Raw genomic sequence first — 13,942 nt, 5'->3', positions numbered from 1 at the left:
CTACCGTATAGTATATAAAAAAGGCTAAACCGTTACTATAGCTTCCTAATTATAACTATATAAGCTTAATAAAGAATAAAACTACGTCCTCTATAGTAATAGGATAGATATAATTAACCTTTTAGAAGATAACGCCCCTATAGAACTCTACGGACTTTTACCTTTAGACTTTAAGAAGTTTATAAAGCTTAAAAAAGGACTTACTAATAAAGAACTCCGTAAACTCCTCCCTAAGAGGTACTATAACTTTACTAATATATACTTATAAAAGGGCGTAGATATACTCCCCCTATATTAACCTAATAACTATACTATTAATATTAAATAAGGAAAAATACTACCTTATAAGAGACCCTACCTAATATTAAAAGATAAACTTCTAGTTATAAAAAAGTATATTAATAAGTACCTTAATAAAGGATTTATTCGTCCCAGCATATTACTAACAGCCGCCCCTATTCTTCTTACTAAGAAACTAAAAGGAGGTATTTAATTCTATATTAACTATAGAGGACTTAATACTATTATAATTAAAAACTAATACCTAGTTGTAACGGAATTCCCTAGAAGGTACATATTAGATAAGACAGAAGGAGGTTTTATCTATGTTCCAGAAGGAGGTCTTATCTATATTCCAGAAGGAGGTCTTACCTATATTCCATCTACGTCCTAAAAGACACAGTTAGATAGATAAGGGGCAAAGGGTTTTACTAGCGTCTTAGAAAGATTATATAGGGAGCTGGTTCTCCTCTAGAGAAGAACCAGTGATTAGTCTCTAAATAGAAGTAGTTAGAAGCATTTGTCCTTTAATATATAAAACTCATTCTACCTTTAACTTACCTTTTATTTACCTTTGACTTACCTTCTACTTACTGGTGACACTGTCAATTAGATAATTATACGTTCTAGTTAGGCTGGCCTCTTATAATTCTAATCGCTTATAATCCGTTAGAAACGTACAGCTATTAATTAACGATAATAAACTATACTCCTATACCCCACGAAGCAACGCCCTTACCGTAAGAGGCTTAAAGAGTCTCCCTAGAGGAGCGCATTCCCTCTTCCTATAAAGAAGCTACGGCTAGTCCATCTAACCTTGCGAGACCCTTAGGAATAATTACCACTAGGGAGTTATTAGAGCGGTCGCTATATGAGACCCTATAAAAAATAAAGGAGTTAGAGATATAATTAAGATAAGTATATTAAGACTATTAAGAACAATTATAAGGACAATTAGGGGAAGTATAGACACCCTAGATACGAAGCGGACTTAAAGGGGTAACGCTATACTATGCTGTGACGTTAGAAAAACCTAAATTCCGTATAAAGGAACCTAATAAGTACTATAGTGATAGTCTTTGGAACTGCAATCGTTTTATCTAATAATGCGAAACTAAGTTTCGGCTAGATCTAAAACGTTACTCTAACGAGTATAATTAGACACTAATTGCTTCTACCTTCCTGCGTGGCACTGTTAAGAGTTTATAGACACGCTACGAGAAGAAACTTACTATACCCCTTAAATTTAGCGAACTTAGGACCTGGTTGGTCGATTAGGTCTAAGACCTTACTAATTAAGGAATAGACTATAACCAGCGATACCACAACGCCAAATAGTAGGATAGTTAGACTGTGGTCCAGTTTATAAACTACTTGGAAGAACTAGAAGACAATATACCCTACTTAGATCTATAGGATGACGCTATATAACTTTACTAGCTACTCGCTAAGCTATGACCTAAGATTTAACAGGCCATATAAGAGAAGGGCGAAATTCCTACCTCTTAAGAAAAGCTTATCTTTAAAGCTACTCGGATTAAGAGTGCTAAAAGAGACTATTTAGGCAAGTAAAAGGAACGAGACGCTAATAATAAAGAGCGTAGGACTAGACCTAGCTTTAATAATAGGGGTAGATTCTAACCTAACCGCTCTGCGGAAGGATAATATAAGCAGGCCTTACAGCCCCAGAGCAACGCTAGTCAACCCTAAAATAACAATGGGTAGAGACCTAATCCGTAGGAGGGGAACTGGGAGACATGTACCTGTTATAACTGCGGTAAAAAGGGCCATATAAGCTACTTCTGCCGGCAGAAGAAGTAAGAGTCGGCCTAATTGGGAAAAGAGACAGCCTAGTAAATCTTTACTCCCTTACACTAGGCTAGTAAGAGAAGGAGGAAGTAAACTGCCGTATAGTTATTCCTGTCTCTATTTAAGTTAATAATAAATAGGTAACGCAAGACTGCCTTATAGATAGTGGCGCGAGTATAGGGTTCATTTCTTAATTACTAGTAAAAGAATTAGATTTAGACCTTAGTGGCTTACAGGTACGCACCGTTTAAAGTATTAAAGGCTACTGGATTCCATGCTACGGGGAATAGGCTTTTTCCGTAGCCAGCTAGGACCGCAATAGTCTATAGGACATATAGGAGATGCGCTTCTATGCCGCAGAAATTAAGGGGTATAACCTTATTTTGGGATACCTATGGCTTCGCCAAGTTAATCCGGACATTAATTAGCCTTTAGCCTCGTATTAACATCGGAAGTCTTAACCGCGCATTATAGTTAAAGATTAAGAGACTTTCTTAAACTATGTGTAAGAAGAAGGGTGGGCATATACTATATATGCTACTCTTAATACTAAGAACGGGGATATAGGATATTTATTTTTAGATATCCGGCTATACGTAGTTAAGGAACTAGAGATTCTATAGGAATATATAGACTTAGAGGATATTTCTAGTAAAGAGGCTGCATAAACCTTATTTAACCCTATATTAGTTAAGCATAAGATAGATATAGGGGATAAATAACCTCCTTTTAGACCGCTATATAACCTATTAGAAAATAAGCTGGCGGTACTACGTTAATATATAGTGGATAATCTTTAGAGAGGATGGATTTGGCCCTTTATAAGCCTAGTAGGGGTATTAATTATATTTATACCTAAGAAGGACGGGACCCTTCGCCTCTATATTAACTATTAGGCGCTAAATAAGATTACTATAAAGAATTGCTACCCGTTACCCTTAATAGGGGAGCTTATTAATAGGCTATTGGGCGTAAAGATATTTATAAAATTAGATCTAAAAGATATATACCATTAAATCCGGATTAAAGCCGGCGATAAGTAGAAAACGGCGTTCTAAATATGGTACGGCCACTTTAAGTACCTAGTAATGCTATTTAGGCTTACTAACGCACTAGTAATATTTTAGGCCTATATTAATAAGGCATTATTGGGCCTGTTAGATATAATATATATAGTTTACCTTAATAACATTGTAGTCTACTCTAATAACTATAAAGCATATACGCACCACGTACGAATAGTACTAGAAAGACTATAGGAATATAAGCTCTATATAAACCTAAAAAAGTGCACGTTCTATACTACTAGCATTAATTTTTTAGGCTTTATCGTTAGCGTTAATAGAGTGTTAATAGAGAAAAGTCGGGTAGACGCTATTAGGGAATAGCTCTACCCTATAATATTTAGAGAAGTATAGGTTTTTTTAGGCACGGCAAACTTCTACCAAACGTTTATTGTTTACTACTTATAAGTAATACTCCTAATTACTAACCTACTAAAAGGATCTAAGAATAGCAGGAAGTTAGGACCCTTTATATTTAGGGAAGCTACTAAGTAGGCTATAGACCGGTTAAAGGATTTATTTATATCGGCGCCTATCCTAATATACTTCTGCTAGGAGCTATATATATACCTTAAAACGGATATATCTAGCTTTGCCTTAGGGGTAATTATATCTTAATTAAAAGACGGAAAATAGCATCTTATGGCGTTTTAGTTAAAAAAAATAACCCCTATAAAGTAGCATTATATAATGCATAACTAGAAGCTGCTCGCGATAATCGCAGTAATAAAGCACTAGTGATATTATTATATGGGAAATAATTATCCTATTAAAGTCCTTATAGACCATAATAACTTAGAATACTTTATAACTATAAAGGTGTTAAGCGGTCAATAAGCTAGGTAGGCAGAGGCACTATTATAGTATGATTTTAAAATTACGTACTGCCTAGGAAAGATAAATCCTGCTAATAGGTTATTAAGACATCTGGATTATAAGATAGGGAGAATCTAGGACAGTATAGGGGAAATAATCCCTATATTGTAAAATTTGCTTAAAAAAAAAGAAGACTCTTTCCCTAAAACTATAGAATTTCGCGGTAGGGTAGAGGTCCTAGCGATATAGCTACAAAGCAATATAATTGTAAAGCCGTAGGATATAGTTATAGACTAGGTTATAGACTAAGCAGACGTTATAAAGTTAGCGTACCCTAGAATTAGCGAGAATTCTATAGGATGTGCTAGAGGTATTACGGCACCTTTAACTTAACGGCGCATTAGCTGCGAGTTCTTAGATCTAAAGGGGATAGGCGAGATGCCTATCCGTAGCGTGGCACACTATACAACGGTAGGAGAATCTACTAGCACTAATAGTTTAAAACGTCTCGTGCCACGCCTTAAGTCTGTAATAGCGGTAGGTAAAATAGAAGTAAGTAATCTGTACAAAACCTTTTTAGATCTTCTTTTTTAAGCTTAATAAAGGGACGCCTTCGCCTCTAGGGAGAGGTAGAAAGATATAGTAGAGACTAACTTAGCCGGAGTTACTAAGAAGCTATAGTAGCAAGACTAAAAGGGTCTGTTGCGCTTTAAGGGTGCTATATATATCCTAAAGGACTAAGCAATTTAAGATAAAATTCTAAAGGTCTTTTATAATAATCCTTTTAGGGGTTACTACGGTGCTAACAGAACCCTTAAGGCCGTTTAAAGGAAATACTTTTAGGACGGAATGTCTAAAGAGGTTAAGGACTATGTATTAAGGTGTGATATATACTAAAGGATATAGATATCCAGGCATCGCCTATACGGCGAGTTATTAGTGCTTCCTATTCCATAGGGACCTATATTAAAATTAACAATAGATTTTATTATAGGCTTACCCCCTACTAAAATAAGAACTAGAGAGGTTACTAACGCTATTCTAGTAATCGTTAATAGGTATACAAAGTTTTTAGGATACTTTACTATTATAATAACGATTACAGCAGCAGAACTGGCAGACCTATTTTTGGAATAGTGGCTCTTGTTCGGCACGCTAAAGGGAATTATATCTAACAGAGGCACCGTATTTAACAGTGCATTTTAGTCTTTATTCTGTCTCTTATTAAAAATACGGTAAAAAATAAGCACTACCTTTTACCTATAAATAAACAGGTAAACAGAGCGTTTAAATACGTTATTAAAATACTACCTTCGCTACTATATTAATTATTAACAGGATAATTAGACGTTATAGTTAGCTTTAGTGTAGCACGTATATAACATAAGCATCTACAGCAGTATAAAAATGACCCCTTATAAAGTATTATTTGGGGTAAAAGCAAATAACCCCTAGAATGTTAAGGATATTATTCCTAAAAGAGAGGCACCGGCGGCGTCCAAAAGAATTAAGTAAATAAGAATTCGTAGAAAGGAACTTAAAAAGCACTTACTAGACGCCTAGGCTATATAAAAAAGGTACTATAACAAAAAACATATACCGAAAGAATTTGAGATAGGAGACGAAGTCTTACTATTTATAAAAAATATCTAAATAAAACGCATTAAGAAGAAGCTAGATCACCAGTAGCTTAGACCCTTTAAGATAGTTAAGAAAACTAAAGGAAACTAAGCCTATAAATTAAAATTACCGAAATCTTATCTAATATATCCCATATTTTATGTTTCCTTACTAGAGCTATATTAAAGAAGAAATAGTACAGAACTACCCCTACCTAGTAAAATTAATAGGGAACTAGAATAGAATATAAAAGATATTCTAGACTAAAGATAGCGCCAAAAGAAGCGCGAATTTTTAGTTCGTTAGAAAGGATACTTTTAGGTATATAATAGTTGGGAACCTAAGGAGTACCTTTAGCCGGGATACGATACCGTAATTAAAACCTTCCTAAGAACTAAAGGTAAAGACTTAAAAATGGTTCCGGATATACTATAGGTGAAATAACGGGGAAGACCCCGTAAATTAAAACTATAGGATTAAGTATAGGCATTAAGAACGGAAACGTTTCGCTATTATAATAGGGATCCTAAAATTCTATAAGAGGAAGCCTATAGGGATCTATAGGAGAACCACTAGGGATACTGTTTAAAGAAGACGCTATATAAGAAGGAGTAGTAGCACTATAAGAAGTAGCCTTAGGGATTTAGAAAGATCCCCTAGGGATAAAAGGAGAGTATCCGGCCTGGCACCGGATATACATAATAGAGTTAATGGTATAAAGAGGAGTAAAAGAACAGCCTATAAAGAATTAGAAATTTTAAGAAATTATAAGGCACCTATAGGAACACTACCCGTTTATTATATATAGGGATTATAGTAGTGCACTGCGTTTATATAGATTGTTACCAAAGCTTAGAATAAAGGCATCCCTAAAGTATAAAGTTAATTTCTAATAATAGGGTATTCTGGAGGCACCTAAGAGGCACTATATAAAGCTATTTTATAAGAAGAAGGAAAGAGCTAGGTAATAACTTAAACACTAGCAGTAGTAATAGGAGCCTCCTCTTCCATCTTAACGTTATTATTAACGGTATTATCAGCTCCTCTATCCCTAGAAGTATTAGCACTTTTACTAATATTCTTCTTAGAATAACGGGTACTAGAAGGACTAGCACAGGCGGGAGACTGGCGAGAAAAACATTTATCTTAACCTTCGTTGCTATCCTTAATATCCCTAGGTTCTAAATTGGCGTCTAAGCAGAGATTAGAGAGATATTAGCTAAAGAAGTTAGCATAGTTCCTAAGTAAGTCACTAAAGAAACTTACCTAGCTAGAGTAGCCCGCGTAAGAGTATAAATATTATTATTAATAAGGACGAGCTATTTATATATACGCTCCTAGACACTATATATCCGAAAACGTTACGTCTCTATAGCAGTGGAAACCCTTATAGAATTAAAGAGTCTGTAAGTAAGGGAAGATACCTTCTATCCCCGCCTGTTACTATTAAGATATTAGCGGAAATCTTAGATAGCGCGTTAGAGCCTATAAGTCTTATACATATAGATAGCGGGGATCTAGCATAATTAGCGAAATTTAGAATAGGATGGAATGGGAAATACCGGGATATAGATCTTTCTCCTACTACGACAATAGGAGCACTTAGATTTGTTTTCGCTAAAGTAAGGCATCTTATAAACATAGGAAGGATCCTACGTAAGAGCATAAACGTAGCGACGATAGCATTTTAGGGAAACTGCTGTAGGAGTAATAGATGCTGTCTAGGGCGTTACCAGGAGATTAATAATACTGCCGCCGGTCTAGGGACTACGAGCCATTATAAGAGAATACTCTAAGAAGTTAGCAGTGTTATAAGAAGATAAGGTGGGAATTTTATTGCTTATAGACGTATTACAAAAAGAGAATAAAGTAGCTATAAAAGAATAGCTAGAGATATAAAAGCTAAAAGCGGAAATATAGAGGAAACAGTCTGCTAAAAGACGAGATGAATAGTGTTGTTAATAAAAAGACGCGTGAGAGGCGATAGCTTATAAACTAGAAGAAAATTAAAATAAAGACGTCATTATTAAAATCCATTTTAGGTGAATAGGGATAGTAGCTTATGGACGCGTTGCATAGGATACCCTCCAGATTAACTTATAACAAACTCTTATAATAAGAAAAGTAAATCCTATCCAATTTTTATTATTATTATTTTAGTTCCATTATAAAGGCATTATAAGGAACTATAGTAGGAAAAGAGTAGAGGAATTAAGGATAAAGTAAGGTTCTACGCTAGTGAAGAACTAGCTATAAGCCGCATTATAGAGTACCTTTCCACTAAAAATTTCCCTAGTAGTTTTAGCTAAAACTCTATAAAAGCTTAATAGAGGTAAAGTCTTAGAGGACTAAGACCCTTAAAGGGGAGGCAATTGTAACGGAATTCCCTAGAAGGTACATATTAGATAAGATAGAAGGAGGTCTTATCTATGTTCCAGAAGGAGGTCTCATCTATATTCTAGAAGGAGGTCTTACCTATATTCCATCTACGTCTTAGAAGACACGGTTAGACAAATAAGGGGTAAAGGGTTTTGCTAGCGTCTTAGAAAGATTATATAGGGAGCTAGTTCTCCTCTAGAGAAGAACTAGCGATTAGTCTCTAAATAGAAGTGGTTAGAAGCATTTGTCCTTTAATACGTGAAACTTATTCTACCTTTAACTTACCTTTTATTTACCTTTGACTTACCTTTTACTTACCGGTGATACTGTCGATTAGATAATCATACGTTCCGGTCAGGCTGGCCTCTTACACTAGTACCGCTTATATATAAGACCCTTAAGCGGCTTAGTTAAGCTAAAATCTATATTAAGCTTAATATTATTGCCGCCTTTAACTATTTTTAAATATAGAAAGGTAATAAATAGAAAACTATATTTGTATTACGCTTCGGCCAATTTAAATATACTATTATACCCTTTAGCGTATATAACGGCCTAGGCACTTTCTAAAGCTATATTAATAACGCCTTATAGGACTACCTTAATAACTTCTACTCTACGTACCTAGATAATATACTTATTTATAGTAATAACCCTTTTAAGNATACTAAACACGTTTAAAAGGTCCTATAGCGCCTTAGGGACATAGGACTTTATATTAATTTAAAAAAATGCGAATTCTTAGTTATAGAAGTAAAATACCTTAGACTAATTATTACTACTAAGGGTATCTATATAAACCCTAAGAAAGTACGCATAATTACTAAATAGTAAGCCCCTAACTGCATTAAGGACGTATAAGCCTTCCTTAGTTTCGCCAACTTTTATTAAAAATTTATATACAACTTTTTAAGCGTAGTAGCACTACTTATAGCAATAATACAAACGAAGGGCCTTTTTATAAAAGGAAGAAAAACGTATTTACGCTTTACCTAGACGCCTAAATATAAGAAGGCGTTCTAAGACCTTAAAAATGCCTTTACTAAAGCACCTATTCTAGCTTACTTTACACTAGGATAATAACTCTATCTTAAAACTAACTCTTTAAACTATATTAACGTAGGCGTCCTTTCCTAGATAGGTAATAACGGTCTTTTTTACCTAGTCGCATTTTACTTATCTAAGCTTATACTATAAAAGTATAACTATAAGATCTATAATAAAGAACTCCTTATAATTATATAAGCGTTTAAAGAATTCTAACTAGAACTTTTCTTAGTAGAGCCTAACTAGCTAACTAAAGTCCTTACGGACCATTGCAACCTTAAGTACTTTATAACTATAAAGCAGCTAAATTAACGCTAGGTATATTAAAACGAGTTTCTCTTTAGTTTTAACTTTAAAATTGTATATAGATTAGGAGTATAAGGTACTAAACCTAATAGCCTAATACGCTGCTTATAAGACCTTCTTTAGTCTAAAGATAACCCTTATAATTAGTTCTAATAATAGACGATCCTAAAAGCACGAAATTTAGCCCTAGGCATACTACTTATAATAGAGCTAATTATACCTTAGCTTTATACTACAGAACTAAAGTTACCTCCTAAAATTAATAAGCTTATTACTATAGCATATAACACCTCTATTAACCTACTATTATATTAACTTATCGCTATAAAGACCGCTAGCGCCTATACGCTACCTACTAACCTCTAAAGCTTAGGCTAAATTAATATAGCAGCCTTAGAAGTAAAAGAAAATAGGCTCTATTATAAAGGCCGCCTATTTATCCCTAACTTAGAAAATCTANAACGGCAACTAATCNAAATNGCCTATAACCTCNNATTAAGNGGCTANNTAGGTANANAANGAACCTATAAGCTNTTTAGCNNATACTACTTTTAGCTAAAAATAATAGACTTAGTTAAACGCTTTATAGGCGCCTACTATAGTTATAAGCGCGCTAAGGCCTTTAATATAAAGTACTAAGGACTACTATACCCTTTACTAGTACCTATATAACAATAGGCAGATATTACTATAAATTTTATTATTAACCTACTACCCTATAAACGACACGGCCGTACCTATAAGAACATCCTTATAATAATATGCCGACTTATAAAAGAGCGCCACTATGTCCTAACTAAAGGCGTAGCTGTTAGTAACGTTACTAACGCCTTCCTTTATAAAGTTTACTAACTATATAGGTTACCTAACTTAATTACGTCCGACTAAGGTATATAATTTAACTCTAATATATAGAGACAAATCTGCTAATACCTTAGCATTTCCGTTAAGATATCTATATCCTTCTATTATAAAACTGCTAGGTAACCGGAAGACACTAATACTAGTATAAAAGCGTACCTACAATAGGTAGTCGCCTATAATTAAGATAACTAGGTAGATTACCTCCTACTAGGTAAATTCGCAGTAAATAACTACGTCTTAACTACTATAGGACTTACCCCGTTCTTTATAAATAAGGGTTATTACCCCTAATCTAGTATAGAGCTACTAGAACCTATTAATAAGAAACTACTATATAAAAAACGCCTTAAGATGCTACTTACTAACTAGCATACAGACTATATAAAAAATCTACTTAACTACTATAAGGGAGAAATNGCNTAGGCTTAAGTAAAGTAGGNNTANTTNGCNNANTATTATANAACGCNACTACNAGAGATATNTNTTNGCGACTAAGTATAGCTAAATATATATAATATCTCTATATAGAGGCCTATAAAGTTAATTAATTATAAGAACCTTAGCCCCTATCTAATTAAACAAGTTATTAATAGGGGAGCTATATATAAGCTAGAACTCCTACTTACCCTAGCCACCCGCGGGATGTAGCCTATATTTTACCTATAGCTACTATACCTCTATTAGTCTAACCCCTTACTAGGGCAGATATAGCCTAAACCCCTACTTGTACTAATCTAAGATAGGAATAAAGACAAGAACTACGAGGAGTGGACCGTTAAATAAATTATTAACTCTAAATACTTTGGTAAAGGTAAAGGACGACGGCTCTACTATAGAGCTATATATACAGGATTCGATATAAATTAGTTAGAATAGCAACTATAGGAAGATTTTAAAAATATAAAGGATCTAATTAGTAACTTTTATTACGCGAACCTATAAAAACTGGGCCTAAACAGAGATTTTATACCTAATCCTCTATAGGAGCCCTTATAGAGTTAAACCGCTATATATTACCACGTAAGAGCAAATTGCTGTTAGATTACTGTTAGATTGCGGCAAAGTGCGATTATATAACTGGAATATCGTTAAGATGTCCAGGAACTTTAACCGGCGGTTAAAGTTATCTAATTAGTTAGATTTTTAGATGCCAAGCCTTATTATATAACGTTGTTTTAAGCCTTTAGCAATACCTCCCTTTTTCTTCTTTTCTATACCTTAAGTATCCCTTTTATATATATATAGTAACCATAGCGTCGCTAGAGCTCCGCCTCTATAGAAGGGGGGGTAGTGTTACGAAACCCTACTATAGGGGCCTCTATAGGAGAACCCCGTGCTCTTATATATACCTTACGTATAGCTTATATTAGCTACACGTAGGTATATTACCTCTTTACGCCCTTAACCCTTATAATTAATTGCGTAACGTTTTATAGACTCCTTAAATATATACACTCTATAGCCACTACCCTACGTCCCGTAATATATATATTTATAGAGTTTTAGGGGGACTAGTTAACCATATATACATTATCTATTTAGATAATATCCTAATCTACTTAGAAGATAAGAATTAGCACGAGTAATATATCCGTAAAGTGCTAGAACGTTTAGATAATTAGGGCCTCTACGCTAAGGCGTTAAAGTATATCTTTAATACTAAGCAGGTTGAGTTTCTGGGTTATATTATAACGCCTATAGGTATAATTATAGACCTAGTATAGGTGTAGACGATCTAGGAGTAGCCGGAGCTAAAGAGCTACTAGAATATTTAAGTGTTTCTAAGCTTTGCCAATTTCTATAGGCGCTTTATCTATAACTACTTAGATATTGCCTAATACCTATCTAACTATATTACGGAAGCTTCTTAAGACCTAACCTAAGGAGTAAAAAGCTTAAAGGCGGTAAGGAAGAAAACTAAAAAGGGATTAACTAAATGGTATAAACTATAGTTATAGCCTAGAAAGGTTTAGGAGGCCCTTTAAAAACTTCGTATAAAGTTTATAGAAGCTCTATTACTACAGCATTTTAACCTAGATTAGCTATTAATAATAATTACTAATATATTAAATTTTACCCTTATTAGTATTTTACTATAACTTAATAGGTATTTAGACGCTACCTAGCTCCACTAAAGACTAGTAGTATTTTATAATAGAAAATTCTAGGGGCCTAAAATTAGGTATTATACCCATAATAAGGAACTACTAGCTATAGTTAACTGCTTTAAATAGTGGCGATATTACCTTAAGTACGCAAGCTATACCACTTATATACTCTTAAATTATTACAATTTACGCTACCTTATAACTATAAAGGAGCTTATACCTTAATAAGCTAGATAGGCAAAGAGACTTATATAATTTAATTTTAAGATTAAATATAAGCTAGGGGAAAACAACCCTACTAATAAACTGTTATAACGGCTAGACTATACTAAAGGCTTTAAAACAGGAGAAGGAAAATAGATAATAGATATCTTACTCCCTATATTATAGAATAAGCTCTAGGTATAGGATGCTTAAGTACCTATAGCTCTACGTATTAAGTCTTAGGCGGTATAAACCCTATTAGCTTTTACTAATGTTTTAGCTAGTACCCGGTCCGTAGCTAATAAGGGTCTAAATATACCTAAATAGGACGTCCCTAATATATTCTCGGAACCTAATAATATACTATCTCTAATTGCTAAGCTATCCCCTTAAACTAATAGCGAAGCTATAGAGCAATTAGAACTCGGAGCTTTGTAATAACTAAAGGACTTTAACCTTATAGCGGCCTTCCTAATGTATACGTATTAAAAAGTTATAAGATCTATAGTACTATCTAGTCTTATACTTAGAGTAGTATAGGATAAAATAGCTTTTATTTAGGAACTATCTAAAAGGTTAATATATCTTATCTGTAAGGTATAACGGAGGGACGCTTCTTATACCATTCTTAATGCGGAAGTAGACTGGAAACGTAACGGAAAGGAAGCTACTAGGCGCTACTATTAGGAACTAGACTTAATAGGCCTACTATATAGAGGTAGTAAGGTTTAGGTGCTATAAGAAGCAAATTTACGATAGAAGATTCTTATAAAGAATTACAATAATCCTCTAGGCGGCCACTATAGTTAAGTAAAAATAGTAGAATTACTTTAGCGTAAATACTATTAGCTAAGGCTTAATTAGGAAGTAAAGGAGTCCATTAGCTATTATAAGAAGTATTAAGTATATAAGATCCGTAGGGACAAGCTATAGGGTTTACTTAAATTAGTTCCCCCCACTAGTAAGCTATAGCAATATTACGCTATAGACTTTATTACGGATCTCCCGCTATCTAAAGATAGCTAAGGATAAATATATAATTTGGTTCTTATACTTATTAATAGGTTTTTAAAGTACGTCTAATACCTTCCTATTAATAAGACAATTAATATATAAAAGCTCGCTAATCTAATTAAGGAGAAATGATTTCTTAAAGTAGATTAGCTATACTCTATTATCACTAATAGGGGCAGCGTCTTTATAAGCCAATACTGGTTAGATCTATGCTTTTATTTAAAGATAGACTACTATTATAGTATAGCTTTTTATTTATAAATGGATAGGTAAACGGAACGCTAGAACTAGTAACTAGAGTCTTACTTATAAATATATTTAAACTACTAGTAAGACAACTAGTATAAGCTACTTCTGTATATAGAGTACGCTTATAATTTAAAGTAATATATATTGTATAAGTATACACTAATCTAGATTGCCTATGGCGTT

At 33.7% G+C, this 13,942-nt stretch overlaps 1 protein-coding gene across 1 annotated transcript; it reads left to right on the top strand.

Moving 5' to 3' along the window:
* Window positions 1–8,684: 8,684 nt before the first annotated feature.
* On the top strand, window positions 8,685–12,022 carry K441DRAFT_554006 (uncharacterized protein; the record flags this gene model as incomplete). The annotated part of the gene is made up of 2 exons (XM_067643209.1): window positions 8,685–8,797; window positions 11,971–12,022. Coding segments are annotated over 2 exons (165 nt in total), but the record flags the coding sequence as incomplete, so codon positions are not given.
* Window positions 12,023–13,942: the final 1,920 nt, after the last annotated feature.

This window comes from Cenococcum geophilum (assembly GCF_001692895.1).
Source record: "Cenococcum geophilum 1.58 unplaced genomic scaffold K441scaffold_15, whole genome shotgun sequence".
In the NCBI taxonomy this organism is placed as follows: domain Eukaryota; kingdom Fungi; phylum Ascomycota; class Dothideomycetes; order Gloniales; family Gloniaceae; genus Cenococcum; species Cenococcum geophilum.
Note: the sequence above shows the minus strand (reverse complement) of the source record. Positions and strands in the feature narration are given on the sequence as shown.